The sequence below is a fragment of the Entelurus aequoreus genome, linkage group LG12 (assembly GCF_033978785.1).
Source record: "Entelurus aequoreus isolate RoL-2023_Sb linkage group LG12, RoL_Eaeq_v1.1, whole genome shotgun sequence".
NCBI lineage: Eukaryota > Metazoa > Chordata > Actinopteri > Syngnathiformes > Syngnathidae > Entelurus > Entelurus aequoreus.
The window spans coordinates 25,174,235-25,186,260 of NC_084742.1; the positions used below are offsets into that span (position 1 = coordinate 25,174,235).

At 44.2% G+C, this 12,026-nt stretch overlaps 1 protein-coding gene across 15 annotated transcripts in view; it reads right to left on the reverse strand.

Annotated features, from left to right (window-relative positions):
• Positions 1–5,948: 5,948 nt before the first annotated feature.
• The window catches only part of LOC133661820 (neurexin-2-like), a 957,097-nt gene continuing 951,019 nt past the window's right edge, over positions 5,949–12,026 (reverse strand). For 12 of the 15 annotated variants that reach the window (XM_062065337.1, XM_062065335.1, XM_062065341.1 and 9 more), the window contains one exon: positions 5,949–8,534. In XM_062065337.1, the coding sequence (XP_061921321.1) occupies positions 7,651–8,534 (884 nt within the window). In that variant the 3' untranslated portion in view covers positions 5,949–7,650. The remainder of the gene's footprint in view (positions 8,535–12,026) is intronic. The other 3 variants (XM_062065345.1, XM_062065344.1, XM_062065342.1) reach the window with 2 other exon arrangements.

The window sequence follows — 12,026 nt, forward strand, 5'->3', positions numbered from 1 at the left end:
CTTTATTGGTACTGTAGTACAAGCCTCATGATGTTACTGTTAGAATGTTAGAGCAAATACACTTTTGGGTTCACTTAAGTTCAAGTTCACTCTTTGTTTCAAAATTAATTTGGCATCAGCCACTTCGACCTTCATTCTGCTTGCTATTACTATCTATTGTTTTGGAGACTTTGATGCATGCATGTTTGGTTATTTCTAATCACATGGACTTGGCTATAAGAATATCTGTGTAAGCCCAAGTAACCTCAAGCTGTCTGAAAAATTGGTATAAAGGTCAAATTCTTAGAAAAAATAAAACTAGTCTCAGAGATTACTAATTTGAAATAGGAATAATTTTAGTTAGCTGCATATCCTTTTGAAACAAATGCCCTAATCAAAAGCCTGGCTAGCCTACGTCTTCTTGAACTCACGTTGCTTCTTTTTCCCAAGGCTTGGCCCCAACATCAGGAAACCATGGACTCCCATTGGAACTATCCGCTCATTCACTCTAAAGAGAGTGATACAATCTTGATCTGGGCACCCGCTAGCGTACGCAATCAACCGACTTCTGCAAGAGTAAGACCAACGCTGTAACTTTGACCTGTGGCCTGTTTTAAATAATTCTGTGAAATTTTTCAGAAGACTGACTGTTCAATAAAAGAACATGGGTCGAATCTCTAACATTACCATGGTGACATATCTTGCCAGTTACCCGGCTTTGTAATACCGGATAACTGGAGTTAATCCTCATACTTCCGCTTCTGGATAAGAAAAACATGCTGCTTCGTAAACCTCCTGTATACAGTGTGAATCCTCTGTTTTTTCTCTGAGGGGACATACACCATCTTGATGAAACACAATACAATACAACATATATAATACAGAATTCAAACATTTTGAAATTCATGTTTCCATCCTCGACTTCCCACCTTGTAGGCACTGATTGCATTCCACACCTCCTCTTCCTACTCACCTTGCAGCTCTGCCATTCCCAGTCTCTTTCCTGTTTGACTTGTAAATTATGCTTCTATTTGTGTCGTGCCTGAAGTCTCCGGAATTAACCCAGCAATAAGCAGCTTGAGAGGAGAGACTGAAGAATTGCAAGGAGGAAATATTCAACTATTCTTGGAAATGCACTCATTCATGCTAATAATTTGATTTTATGAGAATTCACAGTTATGTGCCTACGAAACGCTTTTGGTCAAATCCCTTGTTTAGCTGTGTGGGTTTTTCAATGAGGAAGTAGCTAACAACTAGGAGAAATTGGCTGGTCAAATGGATAACATAGCTTTCTTTTACTTCTTTATTGAACATTTAAGTATTTACTATTTTTCTAGTTTTCTTTCTTTCTATTTCTATTGTTACTGAGCAGGATCTATAATTTCATCCATCCATCCAGCCACCATATTCCACTTATCGAAGGTCGGGTCGCGGGGGCAGCAGCCTAAGCAGAGAAGCCCAGACTTCCCTCTCCCCAGCTACTTTGTCCAGCTCCTACCGGGGGATCCCAAGGCATTCCCAGGCCAGCTGGGAGACTAAGTCCCTCCAACGTCTCCTGAGTCTTCCCCGTGGCCTCCTGCGGGTCAGACGTGCCGTAAACATCTCCCCAGGGATGCGTCCGGGGGACATCCTGACCAGATGCCCGAACCACCTCATCTGGCTCCTCTCGATGTGGAGGAGCAGCGGCTTTACTTTGAGCTCCTCCCGAATAAAAGAGCTTTTCACCCTATCTCTAAGAGAGAGCCCCGCCACCTGACGGTGGAAACTCATTTCAGCCACTCGTACCTGTGATCTTTTCCTTTCGGTCATAACCCAAAGCTCATAACCATGGGTGAGGATAGGGACGTAGACCGACCCGTAAATTGAGAGCTTTTCCTTCCGGCTCAGCTTTCTCTTCACCACCAGGGTCCGCATCAATCCGCCTGTCGACCTCACAATCCACTCTTCCCTCACTCATGAACAAGACTCTGAGGTACTTGAACTCCTCCACTTGGGGCAAGATCTCCTCCCCAACCTGGAGATGGCACTCCACCTTTTTCCGGGCGAGAACCATGGACTCGGACTTGGAAGTGCTGATTTTCATCCCAGTCGCATCACACTCGGCTATAAACCCTATTAACTTAAAAAGGTTAACTGGAGAAGTACATATTGAATACAGGCATAAGGAACACATCATGAGTAATTACTAAGACATGGAGAATGTTGTAGAATAAAAGCTCTGTTTCTGTTTTAAAATATGTCTCTTTGATACACAAATAGGCGTAAAGCAGGGCCGCCCCTCCCTACATGCAGATCACGCGCAATCCGTAGGAGCCCCCGAATTTGTGTGGGGGGAGGAGTGGGGCAGTTTTTGTGTGACTAAGCGCATGTAAACTGTCAATTGATGAATGTCAGGGCACTTTATATGAAATTTTACCGCAACCTATTCCTAGCCGCTTCCTGCTCCATCACTGGCATGAAATGTGATGGCAAATTTCCCCACACAGTCACACAGGCTCCCTTGGTGCACAGCATTAGTACTAGTTTGTAAGGCAGAAGAACTGGTTTTAATCACAGCTAGAGTTGATTTGAAAAGGTTTGTACGTGTAAGTATAATAATGATGCTAAAATTGTTATTTTGCACGAAAATAAATATTTATGAGACAATGTATTTCCTATAAATTCGTTTTAGTACAAACCATGCATCAAATTCAAGCTTGTTTACAAATGTATACAAATCTTTTGACATAAATAAAAAAAGTGTGATTTTTTTTAAGGAGGAAGCGGGGACTCCAAATTATTTTTTTTGCTTAGGGCCCCAGCTGGGGGAAACCCTGCTAGGTGTGATAGTGATGGGCTTGCAAGCAGAAGAACTGGGTTTAGATCCCAGTGGGATCTGTTAAATTAATTTGTTAAATTCGTTATTATTCTTAATTATTGAACAATACATTTCCTATGAATTAATTTTTGTATAAAACTTGCATAAAATTAGGTTTCATTTTGATAAAAAAAAGTATAAAATGTGTTTCACACAGATAAAGAAAAAATGTCTAAAAAATAGTAGTGGGGACCTGAAAATAAAATTTTGCTTCTGGACCCAATTTAGCCAAGGGCAGACCTGGCATGAAGTCACACTTTGAAACCGGCTTTTTCTACAATGTTAAAGCATCTATAAACAGAATAAATATAAGTAAACATGGACTGCATTTGAAGACTACAAAGAAAAAGAAGCCAAAAATGATCTGGTTAAAATCTCAGAAAATGGATACCGGCAAACCAAAATTGAATACGAGCGGTGCGTCTTACTTTATAAGCTTTTAAAAAAAACATGAAATTATATACAGTATATATATATATACACATGTGTATAAACTATATATGCAAATGTGTATACGTGTGTGTGTGTGTGTATATATATATATATATATATATATATATATATATATATATATATATATATATATATATATTGGCTGCGATGGTGGGGGAGGATGCCGGACAGACCTGGCAGGCCCAAACGCATTGTGAGGGTTTGCTGGGAACGTCTGGCAGAGTCTCCTGTCAAAGAGAGTTTCAATTCCCACCTCCGGAAGAACTTTGAACATGTCACGAGGGAGGTGCTGGACATTGAGTCCGAATGGACCATGTTCCGCACCTCTATTGTCGAGGCGGCTGATTGGAGCTGTGGCCGCAAGGTAGTTGGTGCCTGTCGTGGCGGTAATCCTAGAACCCGTTGGTGGACACCGGCGGTGAGGGATGCCGTCAAGCTGAAGAAGGAGTCCTATCGGGTTCTTTTGGCTCATAGGACTCCTGAGGCAGCGGACAGTTACCGACAGGCCAAGCGGTGTGCGGCTTCGGCGGTCGCGGAGGCAAAAACTCGGACATGGTAGGAGTTCGGGGAAGCCATGGAAAACGACTTCCGGACGGCTTCGAAGCGATTCTGGACCACCATCCGCCGCCTCAGGAAGGGGAAGCAGTGCACTATCAACACCGTGTATGGTGAGGATGGTGTTCTGCTGACCTCGACTGCGGATGTTGTGGATCGGTGGAGGGAATACTTCGAAGACCTCCTCAATCCCACCAACACGTCTTCCTATGAGGAAGCAGTGCCTGGGGAATCTGTGGTGGGCTCTCCTATTTCTGGGGCTGAGGTTGCTGAGGTAGTTAAAAAGCTCCTCGGTGGCAAGGCCCCGGGGGTGGATGAGATCTGCCCGGAGTTCCTTAAGGCTCTGGATGCTGTGGGGCTGTCTTGGTTGACAAGACTCTGCAGCATTGCGTGGACATCGGGGGCGGTACCTCTGGATTGGCAGACCGGGGTGGTGGTTCCTCTCTTTAAGAAGGGGAACCGGAGGGTGTGTTCTAACTATCGTGGGATCACACTCCTCAGCCTTCCCGGTAAGGTCTATTCAGGTGTGCTGGAGAGGAGGCTACGCCGGATAGTCGAACCTCGGATTCAGGAGGAACAGTGTGGTTTTCGTCCTGGTCGTGGAACTGTGGACCAGCTCTATACTCTCGGCAGGGTCCTTGAGGGTGCATGGGAGTTTGCCCAACCAGTCTACATGTGTTTTGTGGACTTGGAGAAGGCATTCGACCGTGTCCCTCGGGAAGTCCTGTGGGGAGTGCTCAGAGAGTATGGGGTATCGGACTGTCTGATTGTGGCGGTCCGCTCCCTGTATGATCAGTGCCAGAGTTTGGTCCGCATTGCCGGCAGTAAGTCGGACACGTTTCCAATGAGAGTTGGACTCCGCCAAGGCTGCCCTTTGTCACCGATTCTGTTCATAACTTTTATGGACAGAATTTCTAGGCGCAGTCAAGGCGTTGAGGGGATCTGGTTTGGTGGCTGCAGGATTAGGTCTCTGCTTTTTGCAGATGATGTGGTCCTGATGGCTTCATCTGGCCAGGATCTTCAGCTCTCGCTGGATCGGTTCGGAGCTGAGTGTGAAGCAACTGGGATGAGAATGGTACCCCATGGTTCTCGCCCGGAAAAGGGTGGAGTGCCATCTCCGGGTTGCGGAGGAGACCCTGCCCCAAGTGGAGGAGTTCAAGTACCTCGGAGTCTTGTTCACAAGTGAGGGAAGAGTGGATCGTGAGATCGACAGGCGGATCGGTGCGGCGTCTTCAGTAATGCGGACGCTGTATCGATCCGTTGTGGTGAAGAAGGAGCTGAGCCGGAAGGCAAAGCTCTCAATTTACCGGTCGATCTACGTTCCCATCCTCACCTATGGTCATGAGCTTTGGGTTATGACCGAAAGGACAAGATCACGGGTACAAGCGGCCGAAATGAGTTTCCTCCGCCGGGTGGCGGGGCTCTCCCTTAGAGATAGGGTGAGAAGCTCTGCCATCCGGGGGGAGCTCAAAGTAAAGCCGCTGCTCCTCCACATCGAGAGGAGCCAGATGAGGTGGTTCGGGCATCTGGTCAGGATGCCACCCGAACGCCTCCCTAGGGAGGTGTTTAGGGCACGTCCGACCGGTAGGAGGCCACGGGGAAGACCCAGGACACGTTGGGAAGACTATGTCTCCCGGCTGGCCTGGGAACGCCTCGAGATCCCCCGGGAGGAGCTGGACGAAGTGGCTGGGGAGAGGGAAGTCTGAGCTTCCCTGCTTAAGCTGCTGCCCCCGCAACCCGACCTCGGATAAGCGGAAGAAGATGGATGGATGGATGGATATATATATGTGTGTGTATATATATACTTTTTTGAGGGGGGATCAAATAAAATGTATTTAATATTTTTTGAGTATGTGTGCTCTTTGATGGACTTGTGGCATGTGTTTCTAATTTTCCAGCAGGGGCACTCATGAGCAGGATTTTTTTGGGGGGGATAATATTTGGTAAATCACTAATAACATATTTAAGAATGTATGTTATTAAATATAGATATGAAGAATATTAATAATTATTAATGCAATTATTATTTTTCTATACATGGCCTTCGGTGGAAAAAAGATTGGATCCTGCTGACAGTAGTATACCCATAGAGGATGATAGAAGAGACAACAAACGCAAGGAGTAAGAAGTATATAACCAAGTGTATTCCCTCTGTTAATGTACACATATTTAGAGTCATCTCACTGGAACACTTTACAATAACATTTAGAAAGAACAGGGGGATATTGGGAGGTGTATGCAAATGTGGTGTAAAATGAGGAACAAAAAACACATACGTGTGGCAGCAGTGATGGCGTCAGCACCTCTGTCACGATACACACAGAATAAAACAAGGGTGTCCAAAGTCCAAAAACACGCAGCTCGATTTTTATTGGTCCTCAGCAAATCATTACTAATGAAATAAATATAAAAAATATTTGATTTATTACCTATAACCCAAAGCTGAGATGGAGCTGTTTTGTTCAGTTTAGTATATGTTGACCTATATTGGATTGCTTTTAGCATCTTTAATTCACAACATGTATCAAGTATTCAACTTTTTTTTTTTTTTTACGCGGCCTTTGCTGGAAAAAGTCTGGACACCCTTGCTATAAAAGCAGGAATAAAAAATAGTAGGATGGATGAAGGGACATAGGAAAAGTAAACATATTGAAAAGATGAATATAACAGCCAATTTACCAAAATAAAAACAAACGACAACAAACTGACTGGGCCGGGGTGTTTTGGGGACACATTTCTCGTTGTGATGGCAAATATTTAGACATTTCACAAACTTTTTCGGCATTTTTTTTCTTATCATAGTACAGTTTATTTTCTTTTAATAGCGCCGAGAAAATTGGAACATTAGCGCTCTTTCCGTCTTCCTGTGTATATACTGTATCCGTCTATGTGTGTGTGGCTGCCACAGGTCCTGCAGCCGGGCTCCAGGGAGGCCCTTCCAGTGGAGCTCCTGCTAGAAGAACTCCCTTTAAAAGTCTCTCATCTCTCAGCCCTGCAGCAACACTTATTCCAACGGTTCTGTTGTGGAAAAAAGTCAGTCTTAGCTACACTGCGTTGGCGAACTCTCCATTTCCCGACAACGTAGGTTTCTGCGTTGTTTATACATATATTTCTGGTCATAAAGAACAGAGTTCATCTTGTTGGTGGGAGTTTTTTTCTGGTTAATTGTAGCTGCAGGAAAGTTTCTCTGCACTTCTGAGCACCAGAAACAACATGACACAGACGGCCGAGGAGGATTTGGGCTCGACACCTGAAGGTACGAGTCAGAATCTGCTAGACTGGAGCGGTCGGTGGTGGTATCTCACATACTGTAAATTGCTACGTTGTTTATTTTTTATTTTTTTAAATTTTTTTTAAGTGTCTCGGAATCCCACGGAAAAAAAAGAAAGTTTGTGTCTTTGTTGTCGATGAATACTACATGCTGGAAACACGGCAGAGTTCATCAGTTGCTGAACACCGCAAACGTGGCGAGCGAGCAAGCGAGAGAGAGCCGGAGAGAGAGAAAGGGACAAGTGACGATGACGCCTCTATAAGATGGCAGCGTTGGATACTGGTTGGTGGTTTCTGATGGATGCCGCAAATACTGAGGGTGCTTGTGTACAGTACTGGAGATATCAAACAACCCGATCAGCAGGTAACGATTTGCTTGATGAGGTGTTGAGAAGCGAGGTCTAAACAAATCCGCCTTCCTCTGTGAGCTCAGGATCGGTTGTACAAATGTCCGCTGTTTCCCCGCCTCCTTCCCTTTCACTCTCTCTCTCTCTTAAATGCGGCCTGCCTTCGTGTGTCGTGGCGGCGCACCCCCTTCAGACGTAGTACTCCTTGTCTTTGTTCTTCTTGTTCTTGGGGGCCGTCTTGGCGGCGCTCGGCGGCTTCTCCTTCACCAGAGTCCCATTGCTCTGTGTGGCCGAGTTGCTGATGTAGTTACGGCTTTGGTCCACCTGGTAGGAGCCTTCGTCGCGGTTGCGGTACTTGTACATGGCGTAGAGCAGGATGAGGATACAGAGGGCGGCGGCGGCTACGATCCCCACCACCATCCCCGTGGTGCTGCTCGACTGCTGCACCTCCACGGCGCCCGGCAGGCCTCTCTCGGGAGACGTGGGGTCTGGAGTGGGAACGTGGGGGAAATTAGGAGGGTAGGTTATTCCGGGCACTCTGCGGTGACCGGGGTCTAACGAGGGGTTGGACGGCGGCAGCAGCACTTGATCCCGAGTGTTCATTTTCCCCGCCGGGATGTTGTTGCTACCGCTGCTGCCGCCGGCCGCACCCTTGACGCGAGGGCTGAGCTGGTCGGGGTTGGCTGTGGGGGTGGAGGAGATGGGCGGACGGTGGTCGTAAGGGAGGTGTGGGAAATGGCCGTCTCGGGTGCTTTGGCCCTCGACGGCCGGGGGAGGGGGCAAGACGGTCCTATCTGTGACCAGGGGGGAGTTTTTATAATAGTCCTCGTCGTCGGACTCGGTCATCTCTCCCGAGCCATACGTCGACACCTCGATGTTTTCCTCGCAGTCTTCCTGGTCCAAGGGGCAGGGGTGGCGGATGTTGGGCAAGGGGGGGGACTCTTTGGTGGTTTCGAGTAAGGTGAGGAAGGGGCGGTAAGTGGTGGGAGGTGGGGGCATTACTGGGTAGCGGGTGGCGATGGATGGTGGGTCTAGCGAGTCCACCGTAATAATGGGCAACACTATTTCACCTCCTAGGACAAGAAAGAGAGAGCGGAGGGAAACGGGTCAGGTCACATGATCAGAGAAGCACCAATGATAACTTGACATGAGGTTAGTTTTATCATTTAGTTTAAACTATCTCATGAGTTCTATGCTGATCTGTCAATCTGAGCTAAGCTACAAGATGTTAGAACATTCTCTAGCCTACATGCTATGTCAGTATAGTACAAGTTAACAGCAGACTACACATTGCACTGAAACAGCTAACATCTAATGCTAGACTATGCACACTTTGATGTCTCTGCTGTGATTGGGTAAAGAAGATAGCAAACCACGAGATTCAGGTCACTTACATCAACAAATTGGCCGCATGATTTTTGCATGAAAAAAAATTACAAAAAGAAAGCTGTGTAAGATTGTTCTTGGATAGTGATCAACATCCAACCTCCCCCCTCCCTTCTTTACCTCCACTCATGTTTTTGAAGAATGACTGATTGAGAGAAAAGGGGGCAGAGTCCCCCCTCCCCTTTGGCTTCAGTGGCTCGTCTTTAATTAGCTTCATCGAAAAGTTTCTCACACAAGTGAGTACAGCCCTCACATTGCAGCAACCATATTAAATCTTCTCAAGAGACAATACTGTACAGGGAAAGGACACCTGAACTGATGGAAAAACCTAGCGGGGACCCCCTACTCACATATCTGGTATAGAATTGTGTTTTTAATGAAAGTAATGTTAAAGGTACCTTGTTACCTTAAACTATCTTAGGACCTCGTATTTTTTTGTCGTGTTACAAAACGATACATTTTTCCAATGCAAACACTTAACAAACTAGCTGCTAGCGGGCTCTTGGCCAATCAGGGGGAACCTGACAGAGCTGTGTTCTTTTCGTCAGAAGGACAGGTGAATAAACCAATGCCCTGCTTGAACCAGCTCCTGTGTGTCGCTGAATGTGTGCATTGCTGACTGTCTTCTGCCTCGGTGTGCACAGGCACACTGCAGTGTGTTGGATCAACATGATGTGTATTCTAAAACAGTTACATTAGTGGACAAATTGCAGGGGGGCCTATAAAAAAATAGAGCAATCCCACCCAAATAATTTCACAACCCCCCTGTAAAGCCTCCTGTTGAAGTACCTCCTCTGCTACAGAAAGTAAACTATACTTTAGAGTAGGCAGTGTACAGCTTGTATAGCAGTACATATTTACTGTGCTGTTAAAGTAAAAGTGATGTCTACATACAGTGCATTCGGAAAGTATTCACAGCGCTTCACCTTCTCCACGTTTTGTTATATTACAGCCTTATTCCAAAACTTTATATTTTTAATTATGCAAATATATTACGAATAACAAAATAAATGTACATAAGTATTATTTGGCATATAAATGATAATTATTTCAAAACAGGTTCAAAAGGCTCCTGATTTGGCTGCTGACGTATGCGGTGACATATTTTTTTGTCAAAACTATTATTAATCTACTTGTTGATTCACTGTTAATAACTGGTTACTTTCCTGGTGTAACGCGGATTTGTCTACACTTCTGTTAAAATATATTAAGCACTTATTCTGCTGTTGTTTTTATTTATTTATTTGATATGGACATAACCAGATGCATTGCCTTAAGTGTTATGAAAAAAATCTAATTTTTAACACCTTCCCACAGTAGGCTCCTATGATACGGAATATAAGTTAAAATGTAACAAAATATACAATTAATCAAATTTACAATACATTAATGTGTAAGACTTTGCTCTGATTTCAGCCACAGTTTCAGACGTCTGGTGAAGACGTTTGAGTCAGTTTGCCGTTTTAATTAAGGGGGAAGAGTTTTTCACAGTGTGGCTCCGGTAGAGGAAAAGGTGGACTGTCCAAAAGATTTTTTGAACTTAGGAACCACACAGTCCCCCATTGACTGAGGATGTGGTGTTAGGTCTGCGGGAGCCTTGATGTCTGACAGCCAGACTCCAGACCAGGGGTGGCGCATGATTAGTTAGACATTTAAAACAATTTCTGTGTGCTAAAATGTACAACATTTTCCAATGTAAAAAGCTTATGTTTCTTAATGACATCACATGTTTAGAGGACGCTACATATCGTTGAGGACTCCTTCGTTCGCTTGTCGCTGTCAAATTTGTGCGACACAGCTAGATTCTGTCATCAACATAGTATAGAAAGCTTTGGCCAAATTCATATAATTCATATCGAATATCCTCTATATTGTGCAACCCTAAGCGTCAATCATAAGGTGGGCCCTTAAGCATGTGTGTTTTTACTCTGGTTTAATGTATATAAATAGGGCTCTTGTTGTGTTTTTTTTTTTTACCTAGAATTTGTTATACAAAGTCTTGTGTAAGAAACTGAACAATTAATGTGGCAGTCGATTAAAAGGACTTGTGTGTGTATGGGCAGTGATGGGCAATCTACTTGGAAAATGTAGTAAGCTAAGCTACAAGTTACTCTCGATTAAATGTAGCTAAACTACTGGGGAAGTGATCCCTGGAGAATTGTAGCAAGCTACACTACAAGCCATAGGCGCCGATACCGTGGGTGCTTCGGGGCCCAAGCATCCACGGACAATGCCGAGCACCCACGTGGAATTGATGGCAACTTTCAATCTTTGAAATAATTTTTGAAAAATCAATCTTGTAGTTAATTTTGTGGCGAGTTTGGTCCATTTTACAAAATAACAAAGCCACAAATCATATGGGATATTAACTTCGCTGAACGTCTTTTAAAATTTGTTTTTTTAAATACATACACACCGAGCACCCACTGGCAGAAATGTAGATCGGCGCCTATGCTACAAGCTACACGGAAAAAGTAGCTTGCTACATCAAAGCTACATTTAACGACAATAATATCTATGAGCCCACCTGTATAATATCAATGTTAATGTAACTGAGAGTGTACAAATGGAACCAATGAGGGTCCATTACTTTTAAGTATCTGTCATTTAGCTGGGGACACCCTACAACTACCTCTAGGGCTCCCCACAATCCACTGTATTTATTTATTTAGTTTGTTTTTTCTTTGGCCCACCCATATAATGGTTTTCATTTTCTCTACATACGATAAAAAACAGCATCTATAAAAACAATGACTTGTGTTGTTTTGGAATAGTTGGTAATGGTTATGTGCAGTAAAACTTTTCATGAACTCAACTCACTTAAATGCATGTTCCTAAATTTGTGTACGACGTCTTAAATGAAGAGAGCGGTTTAGTTTTTTATGTTATGGTTTGGTTTAAATAATTAAAAACTAAGCTTTTGGGCATTGTTTTTGCTAAACAGATACATTTGTCTAAATATGGCCAAGGACACATATTATTGTGGGTTTCCTGCACGTTATCTTCATTATTAAAGGAAACATCTAATTTGCAGGAGAGAATTCCTCTGACATTTTCAAGTATATTTCTTCTTTTTTTTGGACTTGTCCCTCTGTCTCTGACTCCCTCGTCGTCATGTGACATGAGTGTGTGTCTGTTATGATTTTGCTTCCTGGTTTCAATGACTCGCCTTATCTTGC